Source organism: Triplophysa dalaica, chromosome 1 (assembly GCF_015846415.1).
Source record: "Triplophysa dalaica isolate WHDGS20190420 chromosome 1, ASM1584641v1, whole genome shotgun sequence".
NCBI lineage: Eukaryota > Metazoa > Chordata > Actinopteri > Cypriniformes > Nemacheilidae > Triplophysa > Triplophysa dalaica.
In genome coordinates, this window is record NC_079542.1 from 30,433,789 (window position 1) to 30,455,900 (window position 22,112).

The 22,112-nt window shown below is 36.6% G+C and overlaps 1 protein-coding gene across 1 annotated transcript; it reads right to left on the reverse strand.

The window, feature by feature from the left end:
* Positions 1-3,163: 3,163 nt before the first annotated feature.
* dok7a (docking protein 7a) lies at positions 3,164-19,757 on the reverse strand. Its single transcript, XM_056743047.1, has 13 exons — positions 19,690-19,757; positions 19,550-19,595; positions 18,070-18,285; positions 16,296-16,496; positions 13,366-13,485; positions 12,169-12,261; positions 9,421-10,253; positions 7,371-7,413; positions 6,146-6,646; positions 5,479-5,543; positions 5,128-5,200; positions 3,917-4,057; positions 3,164-3,765 (listed from the first exon to the last, which is right to left on the reverse strand). The coding sequence occupies exons 1-13, from the start codon at positions 19,741-19,743 to the stop codon at positions 3,572-3,574; spliced, it is 2,580 nt and encodes an 859-aa protein (XP_056599025.1). The 5' UTR covers positions 19,744-19,757; the 3' UTR covers positions 3,164-3,571.
* Between the last annotated feature and the right edge of the window lie 2,355 nt (positions 19,758-22,112).

The window sequence follows — 22,112 nt, forward strand, 5'->3', positions numbered from 1 at the left end:
TGAACAAAGTAAATTCAATTTAAACTTAAATTCTTATTCCTAAAAAACATGTTTGAGTCATGTGTACATGTACAGTTAGAGGTATATTATAAGTATTTCAAGGGCAAAAATAATATCTTAATAGTATGTTCATAAAAATACAAGCAACTAGTAGTTCATTAGAATACACATTGAAGTCTATTTACAAATAGACAAGTATCGATGTATCAGTATATCTGCAAGTTCACCTAAAGAAAGGTTACAAGCATACTATTTAGTTTAGTTACAAACATAATTTATTAGTTTACTGAGAGTTAACTTTAAAGTGTACTTTTATGAATGACAACTGTGCTACAAGTAATGAGCTAGTATACAACCAGTACACCTAAAGATAACCTTCAAGTACACTTGCAGTAAAAAAACTACTTAACTATTAGTTTACTGGGAGTAATCTTCAAAGTGTACTTTCATAGACTTAATCTGCTATAAGTATTGAACTTATAAAATATTAGTATACAAACAAGTTTACACGGAGTATAGTTGAATTACAAATTAAAACTCAATTGTAAACTTGTTGTGTACTGTAAAGTTTACTACTGTTACATTTAAAGTATACTTAAAAAGCTTATAAACTAAAAAGTGGGGCAATTTAGTCCAAAGTGGTATTCAAATAGTACACGTTTAAGCATACTACTAGTCTATTGATATGAGTATACTTAATACATAAAGTACACTTAAAAATATACTTGAACTTTCCTGAAGTATAATTTAAAAAATGAACTTCAAGTATACTTCTTTCTGATAAGGGCTGCATATGAGCGTTTGACAAAAACGTAGTAAAATATTAAGAACTGCATTTAGAATGTTGACTACTTATTATATCAATTTGTATCTTTGAAAGTGAAAATGCATCTGTTCACATGTTCTGAATCAATTAAACTGTAACCTACACTTATGTAATGGCATCACCTTTATCTAGTTGGATGTCCTCTTCATCCAACCTGGCCCAAATCATATCCAACCACGCCTACATCTAAATATGACGTCAGAGACCATACCCATTTCTGTGCGGATCAGTGGTGGGGAGTCCGAAGTAGGTGTTTTCGACCTCAAGAGCTGCTGTGCAGGCCGATCACCAAGACTAGCCGCTTGCAGTCGAGGGAGGGGCTAAAAAGGAGCAGTCAAATAGGACACCTGCTGTTTCCTTCATTTTGAGAGAATGAGGTGAGGTGGAAGTTTTTTTTAAAGATATGTCAGTGCAAGCTACTTGCTCTAACATTTTTAAGTCTAGGACTCTTAAGCCCTGTCCAGGTTACCGCCCCTAAAAAAATACAGTGGAAGAATACATTACTGACAAAACAATGGCACTGATATATTTTAAGATATTTCTGGGCAAGTTATATTCACTTAACACAGGTCACACATTCATTTTAGTCTGGGACTAGCCTTAAATCTTGTCTGTGAAACCGGGTCTAAAAGAAAATTGATGTAATAAATTAAATTATAGACCACAATAATAATGAATATACTGTCTGTGACATACCTTGTAAAATTATATGTATTTGATATCAAATGTTTAGGCTATCGTCAATAAAGGATAATAGCTAGCAACAGAACAATTTCAAACAATTATATTAGCCAAAATGTATATTACCAGCCTGAGGAAAGATAGGCTGCAAATGATGATTTCAGAGAAGGACTGGGGCGACAAGTACATTTTTGATGACAATTTAACAGTCAATTCTGAGTGGTTTATTATTGTTTGGATACCTGTTTTTTTGTTTTACCTGTTTGTGGGATTACCCTGTTTGCCTTTGCCCTTTGTGTTTGTTTGGCTTGTGTGGAGTGATTGCCTGTTTTATGGATTATGCCCTGGATTACGTCTTGAATAAAGATTTTGGATCCTCAACCTTTGAGTCTCAGATCAGTGTGTAACACAGGCTTAGAGACTTAATGCAAATCATTTTGCATGACATTTTAAAGTTCAAAGTATTTATATTAAGTGTGACAATTGAGCAAAACAATCTAGCTCCCTTAAAGGAGTAGTTCACCATAACATTATAATTTAATGATAATTTGCACTTCCGTACAGTGAAACAACATAGACACAACCTAAAGAAATGGCCCTCGAAGGCATGGTAAAAGATAGCTTTGTAAACTTTGTGACAATCTTGGGACAACTTCACCACACAAAAAAGAAACATCAACCTTTTGATCTTGTTTTTACAACTTGCTTAAAGGTTGGCTACATTGTGTGTTTGCTGGGTATTAGCTTGACTATAAATCTCGCTCAAAATAATAGGATCTTGTAAACTAAAGCTAACCTTTATGAAATCCTCTTTGGCGCAACTAATTAGTTCGGTTTATTAATGTTAAGTCAGATTTAGAACGTTAATTGCTGCTTTTCTCAGCAATGTTGACGGAATAGCCCTCAGGCTCTTAATGAAGATGTGCTTTTATTTGGTGCATGAGGAACATTGAAAACAGGTGAGGTGACATGGCTGACGGGTGCAGATGATTATGGGCAGTGAAGAGTCCAGGCAGTGAACACAGGCAGGGATTGTGACAGGAGGTCTCTTAAGTTCTTTTAAATAACTAATGATGCTCCTCTTGAGTTCACCAAACTGATTTTCTACAGGATTCAGGTGAGAAACTTCATTTTTTGTATTAAATTGAATGTGCCTTGGACTAGTGGGCTCATCAGAGACATTTCTAGCTGACTAAGTCAGATTTGGGTGTTTCATCTGTTGGTATTAGGGATAGTACTGATCTTGCCATTTATCTGAACACGATGCCAATGACCTCTGGCAAAAACAATTTGTTGACAACAATTTGTTTCTCGTGCTTCGGTGGACGTCATAAGCATTTGTGTGTCATGTGGAAATAAGACTAACGCACCTGAACACACATCATACCACACTCTGGCTGTGTTTGGACACACAAGAGGATCTGTTGGATTGTGTTGTTGTTGTTGTTATTATTAATTATAATAATTTAATACACATAGGTGATTTTTATCCGTCACAGCTGTTCATGTATGTTTCATTATAAAAAATGATTCAATAATTTACTATTTATTCATTATTTAATAAATAAACAATTGGAAACATGACAAAAGACCAGAATAAGGACATTATATTTAAATGTAGTGATTTGTCAAGAAAAATAAACAGATAACTTTAAATGAAAGCTAGCAAGTAAAAAATTATTGTTTGCTACATTAACGGCTTAATAATCACAAAATTAAATATGTCACAACCTGAATAAAGTACAATCAGAAACTGTCTTGACTGTTCGTATTGAATGTTGAATCGTTAGTACAACAACTAAGGATATCAATAATACATGTAGATCAGTGAGATTTACTATAAAAGAATTACAGCCCTACAAACAACTAAATGAGTTTGTATTCGATACAGCAGAAAAAATTGCCTGGCTAAACAAAACCTGTGTAAAAATGTGACACACTGATATACTGTCTGGACTGGTGTCTGTGTATACTGATATACTGGTCAGCCATTTTGGTCAGTTTCTCCAGAGGCCTTTAGAACAAGAGATGAGCTCTTTCCAAATAAAATAATTTCTGCTCATTTCAAGAGGAATTATGTGTGACAGCATCTTCACCCCTGGTTTGTGGCCTGATGACATCACTGAGGCGCCCCCCTCTTCTCCTCTGCTCCAGTCTCTGCAGCCCCTCCTCTCGTCCCAGTGCATGCTGGGTACCGGCTCTGTGCGCTGCCTCAGTTGCTGTTATATCAATCTGAGCATATTTACTGGAGCTTCTTCCTGCACACAATATAAACAACAATTAAACAGTACATAAGTACAAAACCCACATGAAACTCGTTCAACACATGAAAGATGCTAAGAGATTGCCACCTACTGGCAGAACTAGATAATGTTAAATAAAGTAACCCTGTAAAATAAAGGCTCACACCTCTGATGGAGGTGCTGGACTCCTGAAGCTCTACTTCCATGTAATTCAGCTGTTTTTTGGACATGGGGCTGGTGGGAATATTCACATATGTTACAAGATCTCCCTTCGCAAAACCATCCACAGGAAATGCAAATGGTCCACCTTAAATGACACATACTATACAATATTAAACACAGAACAGGTCCTCCATGAGACGTGCCTTTCAATTTCAATTCTATTCATTCAGTAAAGAAACTAGTATTACATCATTAAAACACTTGTACATTGTTATAAGATAAGATGACATGATTCTGATAAAGATGTAAACACGGATTGTGTTAAGTTTACTTTAATTAAGGACTTTGAACAATGGTTTCTTTACTAATAAATGAAGAAATTCAAGAAGAAACACCATAGATGTGTGACAGGTTCTGTCAGCTTGAAATGACCATGGGTCTCTTGTTTTTAAGTTTTTGTGATGAAAGAATTAGATGTAGGCTAATTATGCGTCTGCAGCTACAGAAGATCTCTGGAGGACCTGGATTTTGAAAGTATTTACTGCATTGTATTTGATGCAAAATGCATTTAACTTAAAATGATGAAGATGAGAGGGGATTAAAGGAGGTGTCTTTTTTTATTTAATTTAATTTTTAAATGAATAGTTTATTACATGTATTTTTTCTCCTGTTGGATGCTCTGAATGGCCAACAACCTAAACATTTGGTATCAAACTTGCATTGTGAGTGGATTTTTTGTACCACTGTAAAGAGCTCAGCATTTTCTTAAAACCTGAAAACCCTTACACCTGGTACCATCACAGAACCTGGGCTTATTTTTTAAACAAATGTGAATTGGTTGATTTGTGTATGCTCAGTGTTTTGTTTAAAGTATTCAGACTTTGCATAGACATAACGACATTTATACTGTACAAACAGTGCATTCCATCCCCTCCCCCTACCCCTAAATCTAACCCTCATAGACACCTTTATACATTTTTAAATTTTCAAACATGCATCATTTATTATGTTTAATAATCAACTTCCTTTGTGTGGTCCCCACAATGACACACAAACATGAAAAGACACTGTATTGTCCCAACCCAATTAATACCATAGTCCTCCTACTCCAACCGAACTAGAACTGGGCTGCTCAATTTTTTTCTGTGACAAAATAAAAATTATTTTCAGAAATAGATAGGAGTCATGCGATACAATCAAGGTGACTGAACTGACCTTCTGTGAGATGTAGAGAGTCGAGATGTGATCCACCACAACCTCTCATGAGCTCATACCTGCTCTTCTCTGACTGAGTGTGAGAGACAGAGAGACAGCGTGTCAGAAAGAGTCATAGCTATAGAAAAACACACCTTATGCAGTCTAATTCCATATTAAAAGTAACATGCTCCAACCAGTTTAAACTGTAACGTGTCTGTACATGTAAAGGTTTCAGTCTTTGAGTATAGAGAGAAAAGGCTTTGTTTGTGGATTACAAATAGGTTTTTTTATCTCCTGTATTTAGAAAAATAATGATGAGATCAGTTTGTTGAAGTTCTGTTTACTGTCATTTAAAACCAAACTATTTACCTCCGACATTCGACTCTCCATGATTTCATATGCTGAATCAGGTCTTCCTTTCTCTGCCCTCTTATCTGCACAAAAATAACCACAGCTTAAAATCCAAAACACATTATGTACAATATATCAGTGAACAGAACAGCTAGAACTGGGTTTAAATGTTGTTTTCATGTTTTATGATTTAAATGACCTGATTTAAAAAATTCAGTGAAACTGCACTTCAAATTGTCCAATTGTTTTTTTTATTAATTATAGTTATAGTTAATTATGTTTTTATTCAATACTTTTGTGGTTTGTATTAATTTTTATTTCTTATTTAAATGTATTGATAAATTAAATATAAAGTTTTATTGATTTATTATTATTAAAATTATTACGTAAAGTGCTGTGGAGCATTTCACTGAATGAAAAGCAGGAAATAACAGTCCAGCATAGATGGAAAGTCCTTCAATAAAAAGCACCCAGGGGTGCAACCTCAAGAACTAGAGTGTGAAGCTGCTTCAAAAGCGCAAAAGCAGAAAAGTCAAAGAATCGAGAGGAACAAAGAGTGGGAGGAGGAGGAAACTTTAGAGGAGCACAGAGGAAAAATAGCACTCCAAGGAAAAAGTCAGGAGACATTTTGGTGTTAGACATGAGACGAGTCTGGGATGAAAAGTTTACACAGTAGTTCTCTTACCTTCTTCATATGTTTGTTGTGATATACGGAGATGTTCAGTAGAGAAACAGATGGATTCTGAGATGTTTGAGTGGCTTCTCCTCAGAACTTTACTCTGGTACTGCTGGAAACACTCTTGATGCCTAGTTGGAGGGGTTGGTTTGGGAAGATGGCATTTGTTCTCTCCTCTTCTGCAGTGGAGGCAGTTCTCATAGAGGAGAGTGTGTGCACTGTGAGCAGGTCGTTTGGACTCAAAGCCTACAGGGACCAAAGACGATGACATGGGCTCATAAACGCTACCATTCACTGAGCGCCGGTCAGCGAGACTGTAGTTTGCCAGAAGATCCGATAGACAAGAGACATTTCCATCAGATCTTCTCTCCTCATTGCTCTGCGGTGGCTCAGATGAGGGCTTCCATGAGTTCTGGATAGTCCAAGATGCACAAGGTTTTCTGATATCTTCTGACTCCTGATTGGTGGGTTGAGCAGTGACATCGGTAGTGGGTGGTGCTGTTTGTTTACCTGCTGAGGTAACACCTGAGGCTCTGAGAGTGTGTTGGTACTTACCTGATATATCTCACTTTAGCAACATATTATACGGTATATTTAAAAGGCATAGTTCAGCCAAAAATGAATATTCTGTCATCATTTGTTCTGCTAAACACAAAGGAATATATTTGGAAAAATGTCAGTAACCGAGAAGATCTCATCCCTCATTTACTGCCATAGTAGGGAAAATGAATACTATGGTAATAAATGGAGGACAAGATCTGCTTGGTTAATGACATTCTTGCAAATATCTTCCTTTGTGTTTAGCAGAACAAAGAAATGTATACAGCTTAGGAACAATCTATATACAAGATGACCAAATTGTCATTTTTGGGTGAACTATCCTTTTAATCTACATATGGTATTTAAAACCAAGTAAACTACTAAAAATACAAAAAACAGTGTAAATTTGTTCTGCTTCTACCCTAGTGAGCTGCCTACCTAGTAGGCATTTCAAGACAACCGGTTGTAAAGGTACACCTTACAAAAGCTTTTGCATATATTATATTGGTTTATTGCAATCATTCTTCGGCACTCATTTTTGAAACTTTGATTGTAAATATGTTTTATATGACATAAAAATGTCTCTTATTTAATTAATTAAATCAAGTCACCATATGGTAAGCTGTCTATGTAAAAATGAAACTTTAAGCTCACTAGGTTGTCACAGAGCTGTACAGAGTTGGATGAATCTTACCTGGCACAAGAGGCAGTGAAGTCATTCCAGGCAGACGAGTTCCCTGTTAAAAAAAAAAGATTCAGCGAGATAATACTGTAACCCTGTTACCCACTTCAGTACAATCACACTGTATGAAACATAATGCATGTGACGCTTTTTGTAATTACAGTAATTCTGAAACCCCTCATTACTTAAGTTTGGGCTAGAAACGAAAATGGGTTCGGCTCCTTCAAAGGTTTTAATCCACCATAAATATTTTCTTGAGCAAGACACTCGGTTACTCCAGAGGTTGTGATGCTGTAAATTACAGGAACATTCCTGATAAAATACATCTTTAGTTTAACTTTCTGTTAATTATGAAACAGTCTCTCTAATATTTTAATAAATGTGTTGAAGTTTGTTAAAAAATGTTTTTGTAAAAACAACACAATGTAATGTATTTTACTTCAAATTTGACTCAAAATACTGTACTGGCATAAAGTTGAAGTTATGATATGATAAAATATAAAACTTAGATGCCCTATACCCCTGAAAGCAAAATGCATCTTTCCCTATAGACAGACATTCAGAACTAGTGGTGTATAATGATGAAAACATTTTTAGTAGGATTGAAATAAATTCACTGTCATGCTTTGGCAAAGAAATTAATTAATTAAAACAAAAGCATTTAAAGTGATAGTTCACCCAAAAATGAAAATTCTGTCATCATTTACTCATACCTCTGTAAATTATTTTATTCCGATGAACACAGATAAAGATATTTGGAGGAATGTTATTAATTTTCAGTTCCTGGATATTATTGACAACCTTAGTAGGAAGAATTAAATGGAATTCAAAGGTGCCAGAGAACACTTGTTTTCCTAAATTATTAAAAATATCTCATTATTCATCACAAAGCAGGAAGCAGGTCTGTTTCCCCCTTTTTCTGTCTGGGTGTTTTCTTATTTATTTATTTAATATATTGATTTATGCATTTTTTTATTGTTGTTTGTTTTGTGAGTGTTTTTCGTTGTATTTTGAACCAATAAAAAATGTTGATCACAAAAAATATCTGATTATGTGTTCAACAGAATATCTTTTTCCTACTATGGTAGTGGATGATGTCCCAGAACTGAAAATTGCTAACATTCTTCCAAATATCTTTTCCGTGTTCACTGTAACAAATACTGTACATTTATACAGAGAGCAAATGATGACGGATTTTCCATTTTTGGAGGAACTATCCCTTAAAGCATTCAAGCATTCATGTTTATTGTATTGTATTTCTTTATTTTTATACCCATAGGCCCTTATTTAAATCATCTGTGTAACTGTTTTTTGTATTGTTTGATGGTCTGTGTGTTGTTGCTTATTCTGTGTACTGGATGCTCCTGTCACCAAAACAAATTCCTTGTATGTGCAAACATACTTGGCAATAAAGCTCTTTCTGATTCTGATTCTGATTCACTGGACTTTTTCAAGTGTCTGTATAATTTAAGTCAGCAGGGGGCAGCAAACAGCCTATTACTGTCCAATATCTGATCAAAGACTGATAAACTCATAACATTTTACAATGCATTCCTAAAAACAGACAATATCTCCTACAGCATAAAAAATAACACGGATTGTAGAGACAGTCTATCCTGTAAGACACACACTGCACTGATGAAGAGAAAAAACAGGAATTTCGCATTATGACGAAAATCAGGCCGATTTATAGAAAAAGATGTTCTTGATGTCTCTCTGCTCTTCATGTTGAAAACCATAATGAATTCCGCCCCCACTAATCTTCCATTAAGCTGTCTGGAATTTTATTTTGTAAACACAGAGTTGATGATTTCAGTGATTTATTCTAAGATAAATGCATTGTCATTCCCATAACTTGATGATTTTATATGTTGAGTGTGTGCTGAAAGATTAAACATTAAGAATAAATGTAACAAACGCTTCCTTACACACAATTCCCTAAACACAGTGTTTAAACTCTTCAGGAAGTCTACAGGCAGCTTGCTTTAGTGCTTTCCATACATTCAACTGGGAAAGTATTTCTAAATTACACACTACATGTATAAACTAGGTGTGTCTTTACCTTAAGTCCTCCACAGGAAGGGCATGTAGTGAAGAGTGATTTATGACCGGCAGCAGGATGTGAACGATTTGTACAGTCACCAAACTGCTTAATACAAGATGATCCTTTAGGCCCCTCCTCTTTCTTCAGCCCCTCCCCTATATTGATCTCAAGTGTCTCTTCAGTCCTGTGATAATGCATCAGGGCTGGGCCTGAATCTGATTGCCTGGGACATTCGAAACAGTCTTTTGTTTGACAGCTGATTGACAACTCAGTCTGGCCACTGTCTGCAAGTGCAGTACCCTCTGTAGATCTACTCCTAACTCCGGAGGACTCCGATGTCCTGGTTGTCTCCAGTAACCTGCGGGGAGTATCATACAGGTAACGCAGAGACGAGGGCACCTGGTACTCGTGGGCAGGACACGGTGGGCAGGTGCACAGGTGTTTCTCCAAGTAAGCAGGGGCTGGAAGATTGAGCAGCATGCCATACTCATCCCCTGGTCCCGCAGCATCCAGACTGCCAATGTAAGAGGATAAACTTCCAGTGTAGGAAGAATGGCTTCCTGTGGCAATGCCACTGTCGGATGAGTTTTGTCTTCCAGTGTCCTTCAGCTTCCGTGAGTGGACAGGATCCACAGGAACACGGAGTTCATGGTTTAAGGTCTCAGATGGTTTGTCATCCCCGTGAGATGCTGTTTTTGGTGGCAGTGGGTGACATGTTTCAGATGAGATAGGCAAGACAGCTTCGGTCCACAGTGCAGGGCGAATGCTAACGTTACATTCCGATTGGCTGGTGTCTGATGACGCGGATATGCTGCAAGCATCTCCCATCATTGAAGACCCAACACTGGAAGCTTCCAGAACAAAAAAAAGAAACAATTTTAATTTCTTTAAGCTTGTACATAATACAGTTACTAGCAGGTGGGACATTATTATTCGTATGCAGGCCTATTTCACGAGGTGGCTGACAATTTTCTTGGTATGTTGAAGTATTATCTGTTTTCGAGCAAGTACAACATAATCTCATTGAAATTCATAACATTTTTAGGAGGTGGCTTATTCATATGAATTCGTAATGAATATTGTTCCATCTCAGAGACGTGTTATAGCTCAATGGTCATTTGTAACCTGTGGGGGCATGTTGGTTTTTACTACCATGCGCTATTGTTGTGTTTGTTTCCCTCTCTATTGCATCTCTGCAGTCCAGATTGGTGTCACCTGAGGGTCTTTAACACTGAATGCAGAATAGGACGAAGCCCTGCTATGAAAGGAGGGAGAGATAGGGTTGCTTCAACCGTGCATAAGAATTTAGTTGCTCCTCTATAGTGATTTGAGTGGTGTTAATTTATTAGTATTGAACCTGGTGTGGTTCAGTTAAACCAAAAATCTTACCTCATTAACTCTGTTGGTAAATAAAAGGTGATATATTTTATATTGTTTCACTTTCTTGGAAGTTGTTAATGTTAATCTAATGTGCTTGGTCAGAGAGGGAGTTGAGGAAAGATTTATGTTCTTTATTTTCACTCTGATTAGGTAAGATAATTCCCCCCCTTAAAATAGTTAGTTTCTATTTTGTTTGTTATTTTGGCTTTAGCCCTCTCCTGAGCTAATGCTTCCTTTGATACGTAAATAAAATACATGTTTGTTCTATAAACGTGTGTGTGGTGAGACATTTCTGAGACAGAGGTTTAAAGTGGCTTCTCATCGTTTGCTTTTTGTTTTATGAACTTTAATATTTTTTCTTTAAATGTTACTCCTCTTCAACCGTAGACTGGGGAGAAACGTAACAAAATCTTATTTTGATAAAGCCCCATCCAGACCAAGACTAACTCTAAATTAGGGCTGCACAGTTTTTCTTATTTTGTATTATATAATCTGCAGGTAACACTTTAATATAGGGACCAATTCTCACTATTAACTAGTTGCTTATTAGATGCCTATTTTTAGCATATTGGCTGTTTCTTGCTAGATATAAAGCACATATTCAACATGCCCATATTCTACTTCCCTAATCCTACCTCATACCTTCACCTATCCAACTAACTAACAAACTATTAATAAGCAACAAATTAGAAGTTTACTGAAGCAAAAGTCATAGTTAATGGTTTATTAACACAGAGAATTGGACCTTAAAATAAAGTGTGACCAAATAAAGAATAATTCATAATAAATGTTTAAAATCAACATAATGCGTACTACTTAAATGTTTACACCATAATGCGTTAATGTAAGGGATAATGTACAGGCAGCCGGTTGTTATCGAAGAAATAAACCCTGACAGTTTAATCAGGACGGAGAGTCTTGTTTCACACTGAAGGGGCTTATTTCCACTTGAGAAAACAACTTGCCACATGAGAATAAAAATGGACATGAAATGTGTATTTTTAATTTTTTACTGGCAAATTTTTACTTAATGCAGGAGTACGTGAGGAAGGGCCCTTTATTTTTCGGATTTAAGGTAAGAAACTACATTCAAATGTCACCAACAGACAGTTTGGTTTAATCACTTGTAAATATAATGTCATATGTTATTAAAAGACCTATTGTTTTGAGAGGCCGATCAGAATCAAGCATTCCTAAAAGCCGTGAATAAGTATAATTAATGAGTTAAATTCACAGCCCTAATTCAAACTTAACTAAAATAAAAAACTAATTTGTTTAACTCATTCAAACATGTTTTGTGGATGTCCTTTAAAAAGAGGTTGAATTGTTCGCAGAGTAATATTTCCAGGGCAACATTTCCGTAAGACTGGCCTGGGACACATGTACCTGTGGAGTGAGACAGTAGACTGAGCCTCATCTCCAGCTCCTCTGCATCATGGTTCAGTCTGTCCTGAACTGAAACAGCACTGATATCGCAAACTGACACAAATAGAAAATGAAATGAGACAGAGGGAGACAGTTTGTATTTTGCCATTGACTGTATGCAGGCTTATTGTGAAACACTGTGTGTATGTTCAGGGGAGGTATGCATGGACACATGAGAGGGGGTCACCTCAGAACCCCAGTGTTTGTCTAGCACCTAAAGTGATATTAATAAATCTAGACATGTGGATAGGACGGCACAGGGCCAGGGGAGGGTGAGGTGCGGTCCACTGCCGATCAAACAAACAACAAAACAAACATTCCAAATGGGCACAACAAGCATGGATTTGCATACAACCTTTGTAACAAAATCGTAACTTTTTACGAAACATCAGGCGGCCTGGATATTTTCCTTCAGCTTCAAGTCTTACAGCAAAGGCCACACCTGCTACTGCCTGAGAACAGCTTTGCTTACAGTACAGTACTAAGGGCGAGGATGAGGTTAGAGTACAGTACTAAGGGCGGGGATGTGGGTAGAGCGTTCTGCGTGTGATCAAAAGATCTGTGTGTATGACCCATTGCTTTAACCCCTAGATATCCCTCCTCAGGTTCGGGTTCGGATTGGCGGGGGATACTTTTTTTTTGTATAGATTTTTTTCACTTATTTTATGTAGTGCATTATTTTTTTTTTTAATTTCTCTTTTTTTCTATCTTAATGAATATGTGCACTTTGTTTGCACCATATGTACACTTTCTTCTGTCGCCAAGTCAAATTCCTTGTGTGTGTAAACATACTTGGCAATAAAGCTCCTTCTGATTCTGATAATAAAAAAATTGTCAAGCCTTTATGTTCCTCTAAATATTTCTCAGTGAACATCATACAACAAGACAAAACAAACTGAGGGTTAAGGATGAGCTTGCTGGACATTCAGTATAGTGAAGATCATATATTGGTATATTTTGCATGGATAGAGATTTTTACTTCTTTAGCTACAGAGAAAAAACATTGGATATAAATGATCTGCCAAAAGAGATGCAGCACGCAAGTTCAATTAATTTTTTTCACACAAAAAAAAGAACAAGTTTGTTGACATTGTCACGTTGTTATCCAGCCAAATTAAAGTCAGCACACATGAACATCACAGCGTTGACAGAACTGACCTGGAAGCACTGGCTTCAGTCCAAACGGGCCTCTGGATGGGGAAATTCCATGAACGATGCAGTCAAACAGAAAACTGATCTGCTCGCCCTCGGAACAAGCCAGGAGGAACACGCCAGCCCCTGCAAACCAACACACAGAGATGATGGAGGAATATGAGGAAAAGTACACATGCATCAACTCACCTGATCTGCTGTTTCGCATAAAAGTACAGAAGGTCTGTTAACACTATTTTCTCAACCAAAGCATTATGCGTGGTTTAAAATGCTAGCGCAAATTACTTTTTTATAGGCCACTTCCTGAGGTTTGAATCTCTTGGTGCAAAAAATCCTCTGTTATCAACAAAAATGTATTAGAGACATTTATTCATTAAGATAATCTTCAGAAGTAAACAACTTTTAAGAATTTTAAGATACAAATACAATCTGCAAAAATGTTGATAACATTGGGATGTAAACAAACTACAACAGCAACACCAGCACCCATTCTGCTAACAATTTAAATTTTATTTAAAACATTTTCTCCGGTGAGGAACTCACCTGTGGATAATTGTCCATGCAAACTGTGCCCATGTGCCAAGATTTTCATTTCAGGATAAAAATTTTTGTCTCCACCAACATGTAGCAACTTGTTACGGTACCACCTGCCTTTCTCAGGACACATGCAGTAAAAGCTTACTGGTGCGTTAGACCTAGAACAACCATAAATACACTGCTTGTCCAAAAAAAGTCACCCATACCTCTGATTACCTCAAGTATTCCTTTAGATAAGCTTCTGCATTGTCACAAAATGTATTTCCACTTGCATTCGCTTTGGCCAAGATATTGTATTGATGATGGGAGAGTTGGACTGCTGCGCAAAGTCTTCTCCAGCAGATCCCAAAGATTCTCAAGCCAGGGGTATTTAATTAAAGTTCCAAGAGGTCCGGTCTTTATCATTTTTTTATATTTTCTTCCAAATGGAGGTCCGGACAATAAATATTTAATAAATTTAGCCCAGTTGGATATACTGTATAAAAGATATGATCTTTTATCAAGCCATTTATTTTATATTTTGATATATGTATGTATAGGGTATTTGTCTTTAGAGGAATGCCCTCTTAATAGAAGTCTGATAGGCCAAATTAATTTTAGATTAATTAATATAAGACTAATTAAAATAAAAATACTACTGACAACATGCAAACAGCAAATGTTATGTAACTATTAAAATGCTATATAACAATTCATAAACAGAAAAACAAAGTTACTTAAACCCAGCAAATGTGTTTCATAAAATCATCATATAGAATATTCTGTGAAAATATAACAATATCTTTAATATCGACTGAACAATACCCACATTTTTGTGAAATTAATGCTTGAAATTAATATTTGATGCTTGTTGTCTAAAAATCAATTAGATTATCAGACTTGAGCCTCATAATCACAGGGTCACAAATGTTTACATGTTGACCAATAATGCTAATGGTAAATGTAGATAAAATGTTGTGGTTAGTTAAATATCAAAAATCTGGTTGAAAGGTTGGAGACATATAGCAAACAGTATACATACTGACGGATACAAAATGCTTTAGTATTTGCTGCATTTTGTTTACTGTTGTGTGTCCATTTACCTGCTCTGCGTGTATGCACTACTGTTGTTAAAATAAGCAAGTGTCTGCTGCTCTTCATGTTGCGCATCTTTTGCGGGAGAGAAGCAGCGCGCTGAGCGGAAAGGGGTAAAATGAAGCGCGTTTGGGGCTACATAAAGATATTAGAGGATATAGCGGCAAAAGAAAAATTATGGAAAGATGTGATTGAGAATAAAAATCGATTGATGGAATAGCCTGGTCATTTAGTATATGAAGGTGGTCAACTGACCTTATTTTTTGGGGCACATAACATTGCTGAACCTAGACCTGACCAACTTCAGACAATAGTATTGCCCAGTTGGTGATTTTTTTACGGCACTTTATCGAGCTTATTTCAAACATTCAATCAAAAAGCCAATAAAAAATCCACTGACTTCAGGGGGAGTGAACCGGAAGTGCCAAACTTTTAACTCTTCATGAACAGAACTGTCATGACTGCAGCATGACTTTATTGAACTCAATGTAAAAAGAGTTGTAGATGTGGTTTAGATTTTTCTTATATTGTAAAACGTGTCTGTTTTGCAGGTGGATAATGTGTCACCTGCTCTTTCTCAGAATCTTGTAAAGTTTCATGAGGTGGAGGTCAGTGAGCAGTCGTGTCCATCACTCCAGAGACAAGACCACACAGAAGCAGCTGACACTTCTGTCAGCTGTGACCACAAAGACACACATGTGCTCATATTCCACCAAAAGTAAACAGAAAGAGTTTTTATAGCACCAGTGATGCAGATAGTGATAGAGCTTTAACATTTCCAAAAAACACTGCTTTGGATAAATATATGGACATATTTTTACAAGTTTTCCTTATTTAAAGGGGTCATATGACACGACATAAATTAAATAATTGTTTGCTTTAGATGTAATGCAATGTGTATACACGATTTTAGGTTAAAAAACACTGTATTTTTCACATACAATGCATGTTTGTATCTCCTCTTTGCCCCGCCTCTCTGAAACATGCAGATTTTTTACAAAGCTCTGAAAAGCGAGGTGTGCTATGATTGGCCAGTTAACCAGTGAGTAGCGATTGGTCAAATAATGCAAGCATTTGGTAGTGTAACGCCTCCGACAATATTTTAAACTTTTGGTTCCAAAGTAATTGTACTGACAGGTACGCCACCTTACTTAACACACAATCTCCGTGTATCAGGTATACCATTATTAACACAATAATTGACCTTGATTCATTAATCGAGATAACTTCATATATGCATTTCATTTTTGATGATTTGTGATTATCATGATTATCTTTATGGTAATTCTTTGTTAACATATTTGTTGTTTATAACTCTTACTCACAGGAACCACAGCGGGTTCCTCCCTCGAACACGAACCCGCTGCGCACTGGCCCGTATCGCCGCAGCTCCAGTAGATTCCAGTGGCCAGTGATCACCGGTGGATGATTTTTAGCGATCCCCAGCAGATCATTGCATAAATGGAGAGTGGCAGGGCCGCTTTCCAGTTTAGTGCGAGGCAGTACAGAAACGTTGAAGCTGTGGACTGACAGAAAAAAAATCATTTAATAATGGTCATATTTGACTAGTCTTAAAAGTAAGACAGTATAAACAAGAATTTCTATGTACACGGTCATGTAATTTACAAAAAGCGTTTACGCAAAACCAAATTTAAATTTGCATAATACAATTCACAAACACAAAATATAAAGGTTACTTCTTGTCTGTTAAAGAGCAGAACATATAAGGTGTTTAAAAGGTGAGGTGTTTAATTTTTAGTGGCATCTCGCGGTGAGGTTGAGAATTTAAACTCCCCCCCTCCCTTTGTAGCACTACAGAGGCCGAGAGAGGACTAAGATGTCATCATGTTCTCGCTTCTTTCCCGAAAGAGATAATGTATTTACGAAAGGCGTTCTTTAGAGCTGGTGTCTGGTAAGGGCTACTTTAGAAACAACATGGCGACATTTCAACAACATTTCATGCAAGGGGACTGTGGTCACTTTATTAAAACAAATTTTTGTCTAGTTCATTGTAAATACTTTTTTAAAGGATTATTGCAAATCAGACCTGTCATCTTTGACGTCAAGTCATGGATGTATAACAAATATCAGTAGCTCTTTATTTTACAGTCCTGTTTTCCATGTACATACAGTGTACTTATTACAGTAAATATTACTGCACCTATGCTTTTTGTTCTCCTTATGTTGTTCCAGTTGCTTCCTTTGTTTCACTCATCTATAAGTCGCTTTGGATAAAAATGACTAAATGTAAATATAATAACTGGGTTATAACTTGGTACTAACCGTGAACCCACCCCTAAACCTAAACTTTTACCATGCAGTTACTTTATACTACCCAGTTCTTTCTCAGGTAAGTACACTGTAAGCACACTATACTCTGAAAAAACGATTCTTGAGGATTAGTAAATATTACCCATGCAAATCAGTTAAATTTTACTTACATATACCAGGTAGCAAAGTAAACTATATGTAAACTTCCTGAATTTACTCAATAAAATTGAGGCAAGGATTTCCACTCAATTAGATTGAGCAGATTTTGTTCTATGTTTTAAAGTAAAGAGTACCTAAATTTATCAGACATGAGATATGACACACTAAAATAAATTAAATAAAGTCTACCTAATATTTCTTAATATTAATTACTTATAAAAATGGAGTAATATTAGTTTATATAACCCACAACAGTTCATCTGTTTATTATGAATGATAAATATTGAATAACAATAAATATGACTTATTCAGAGAGCTTGAATTGACCTAAAAATGGTCAGAAACAGTAGATCGCATTAATTGCTTTTATTGATCACATAACAAACATCTACAAAACCCCTTTTTGACAATAAACACAAGATTAATTTGATGTCACCATTATTGTGGCCAGTGTTCACTTCAGTTGCGCTCTCAATTTTATTGAGTAGATTCCTGAAGTTTGCATGTAGTTTACTTTGGTACCTAGTATATGAGTTGCATAGGTAATATTTACTAACACCCAAGAATCATTTTCTTCAGTGTAGGTACACGTACCGTAAAATAAAGTGCCACCCAAATATCTGTGCAATATGTATGTGAAGAAAACATAAACAGGTAAAACTCTCCCACCTTCCCCAAGGCAGTAGCGAATTTGCAGGTCCCAGTTGTTCAGTGCCTCCCTGCTGTCGAAACCGAGCACTGCAGTTCGTGTAATACTGAGTATTGAGAGGGTAAAAGAAACGCCATCACCGCAGACATGAGCCTCCAGACCACAGATGTGCTCCAGCGTCACACTGCATCGCTCCTTTAAACCACGCTCCTTATACACGTACAGCACCAAACAATCTGACACAAACAAACAATTTCAAACCTGTATTAATGGAGACTTATCACAGTATGTACAGCACTAGCAACTAACGCTACCCAAAACCTAACCTTAAGAAAACTTTTTTATTTATTTATATCCTTAATTCACATTCCTGGTCTTCAGTCCATGTAATATGATAGTATATTAGTATAAAATACTGTTGGGTGCTACATAATTTCTTTATTATAGATCAGAAACATTCACCTGCAGTCAAAAACACACAAAGGAAAAGATTTTGCACAAAAAATAATTAACTTCTTTTTAAGTATGGAGTCAGATCTTCCAGTTAGCCTACTATATGAAGTGTCAGAACACGACTCCTGTTACTGCGAAATGCAAACAAGACAAGCCTCGGCCACACGCACAAGTGTGAACAGCTGTGATAACATGACTGCAGATCTGTGTGCATCTCTGTGAAGTCTGAAGACTCGTGCTCTCACTAAAACATATAGTACAATATCACACTAGCAAGAGTGACACACTCCACCATACAACCATGAGACGCATCAAGCACTTCTGATGGTCACAAGTCTAAGTGAATGAGTAGACTGGAACTAACTATTGAATAAAACAACAGGTTAAAGCACGGCAGTCTACATAACCTACAATTAAGGTGGACTCAACTAAGAAAGGCGTACAGACGCGGTTACATTTTAAGAATAGAACAGAATGGAACTGGAAAAAGCTGACCAAGTATTCCCAAGAAAACAAGGTAATTTGTCACCAGTTTCAGGTCCTCCTTCGGTGAACAGGACTAATACAGACATGATAATAGTTACACAAACATGGTTCTTCATACATAAAACTCTTCTCTCAGTTGTTTGATAAAGTGTGCAAATAATACATAAAAATACACACGTAATGACACATTACTAGGCTAATGACAAAACCAAAGCGTTGTGCAAAAATGTACGCAGAAAGGGCATAGTAACATCATACAGTTCGTACAGTTACAGTCAAGATGAATGAAAAATACTGCGCTTTAATACACTTAAATGTCTTTATGCAGAATAGCATGCAATGTTTAGGTTTACAAGTGTATGAGCTCACCAAAATTATGATAGGTCTACTGTATTCAATTCTATATTTTAATTATATTACAATTTTGCTATTTTCCACAGTAAACTGTTTGTGCCAATAAATGTCAATGCACAGATATAATTTCGAATACATGTACTTAAATTCATCTATTCATCAGTCACAGACGCCAGCCACACATTGAAAGGATTAGCTAGAACAGACCTGCCACCGGCGAGGGTTTGCGCAGAACCAGCCAGCGGCTCTTCCACTGCAGAGAGAATCAAACCCAAAACATTTACTCCCGTTAATATCATCAACATCATTATCGTCACCTCACGCGCACAAGCTGAACGTTTCCGTACTTTTTTACCATCTCTGATTTTACCGGCTCCCTCCGCAATCACGGTGTCGCACATCTTCCCCGCATGACAGCTGCACGCGTGCCCGCGCGGATCACTTTCAAAATAACTCAGGCACGCGTACGACACCAATGACGGACCACATATGTCAGAGGTCAGTGAAAGGTCAGTAGGCCGGGGGACAAATAATATCATGCGGTCAAAAATAATTAACCTTTGCATAGTTCTACTCATTTTTACAAATATACACAAAATAATTGTGTAAAATTATATAGGCCTATATGTTTATGTAGGCTATCTAACATAGCCAGCTTGCATGTGGTACACTAACATAATATTTGTGAATAAAAAAAGATTGAACAAAGTCCCCACAATATCAAAATTAACGTTTTTTTACTCATTTAAATATGCTAGTCTTAAGGGTAGGCCTATCCGTAAACTGGTGCTCCAAAACACCAACAAAGTTTGCATTTAGAATATAAGCATTCAAAATGTACAGTCGACAAAATATCTCAAGCTTTTATGACATCAACCTACATTTTACCTTCTGCACATTTCTTGTCATAATGCTCTCTGTGTGTCATCAAGGTGAGTAGATCCTCTAAAAATAAAAAATAGTTTATCCTTCATGTCATGGAAACTAACATGGTATGTCAGAGATAAAATAATTGTATGCATGACCTGAGTTACAAGCCAACGTCATCCCAACCTTTCTCATAAAAATGTCATCAATTACAGCTATACATGTCAGAGATCTTGCCCTCTCAGTTGTACCTGGTTTCTCACAGTTTTTAGCATTGCATTAATAGTCCAAAATGTTGTGCGATTGACTCCCATAATACACATATGCTGGTTAAATGTATAGCCTGAATTCACTGTAAATCATATAGGATAAAGGTGTCTACCAAATACGTAAATGTACACATTTTGTTAACTTGCCCTTCTCTGATTTACTTCTATTCAACCGCAAACATAGCTACAGTACTGTATATTTTATGTTATGTGGAAATTTAGATATAAAAACATCCAGTGAGCTTGCTTTGTCATTTACTGTATTAATAATATTATTGCAATTACAGGTTCAACCAATTATCTTGTATGTAATACGAGCTGGATGGATACGTCAAGGTACTGTTAACCTGAATCAGGGTCACTACTGGTTATGAAGCACACAATGGGTGCGTTACATGCACAAAATAAAGTGAAAGTGACCTATTTGTTAGATATGGTGACCCATACCCGAAATGTGACCGCTGCATTTAACCCTTCCACTGTGTAGTGAACATACACACAGCAAGTTGTGAAAACAAATGTACCCAGAGCAGTGGGCAGCTATCACTGGAGTGCCCGGGGAGCAAGGTGCCTTGCTCAAGAGCACCTCAGTCATTTCCCACCGGTCAGGAGAATTGAACAGGCAACCTTCTGGTCATGAGACCGACTCTCTAACCATTAGGCCACGAATACAAAACTTATTGCAGCATAAAAGAAACCAGTTTTCATGTGTTACATGTCTGATAAACCGGCTATGCAAAAAAATCTGTGTTAATGGGATTTGAACCGTTTGAGTTTTCTCGTGTGCAGTGAAGTCAAAATCAATGTTCCCTCTATTCATAAAAAATGGAGCGGGAAATCAGTCAGAAGCTGCATTTTTATCTCTTATCATGTCCACAGTACCCGCAAATGTAAAAATGTTTTTTCATTTAGCCAATTCTACATCAACTGCACCATTCAAGAGCGGATTATGCATTGTTTTACTGTTACTCACGTTTGAGACTTTTACTACGCTGTCAGACGTTTACATGCCTGCAAAATCTGGGTAATAGGCAAAAACTACCTCTACCGAGTTGTTTTTACACATGCTGCATAAGACCTTTAATCGATTAAAGAAAACCAGAAATCGGATCTTGTCTCTCAGCTTCTTGTCCAGCTCTAGTTATATCAAGACTGGACTACTTCTGCAATTTTCTACTGGCTAGCCTTCTAATCAATTGCAGTCAAGCACCTGCAAAAGATTCAGAATGCAGCAGTATGCCTCTTTTTCGTTTTAGCCTAAATGAACAATTTACATTTACGCATTTGGCAGACGCTTTTATCCAAAGAGACTTACATTGCATTATCCTATAAATTTATACATAGGTATATGCAATCCCCTTGGATCAAACCCACAACCTTGCATTGTTAACGCAATGCTCTTACAACTGAGCTGCAGGAAAGAACCCAAGTATCAACCACTATGATTACACTTCATTGGCTGCCAGTTTCCACTCTATGGTACCAATTGTTCCCTCCAGTGATGTTGCAACCATTCCTTCAAACTCGACCACATTATTCAAATCGGCAAATGCTGGGCATAGGTGTCTGAAGACAAAATTAGCGGATCATGATTATATTAGTATTAACGTTGCAAATTATATATATGTTTTAAC

Coding starts and splice junctions, on each gene's coding strand:
- dok7a (XM_056743047.1), bottom strand. CDS start 19,743: ATGTGCGACACCGTGATTGCGGAGGGAGCCGGTAAAATCAGAGATGGT. Junction 10,254..12,168: donor TCTACTGTCTCACTCCACAG/GTACATGTGTCC, acceptor TTGTTCTGGAAG/CTTCCAGTGTTGGGTCTTCA. Junction 6,647..7,370: donor TTCACTGCCTCTTGTGCCAG/GTAAGATTCATC, acceptor TTACCTCAGCAG/GTAAACAAACAGCACCACCC.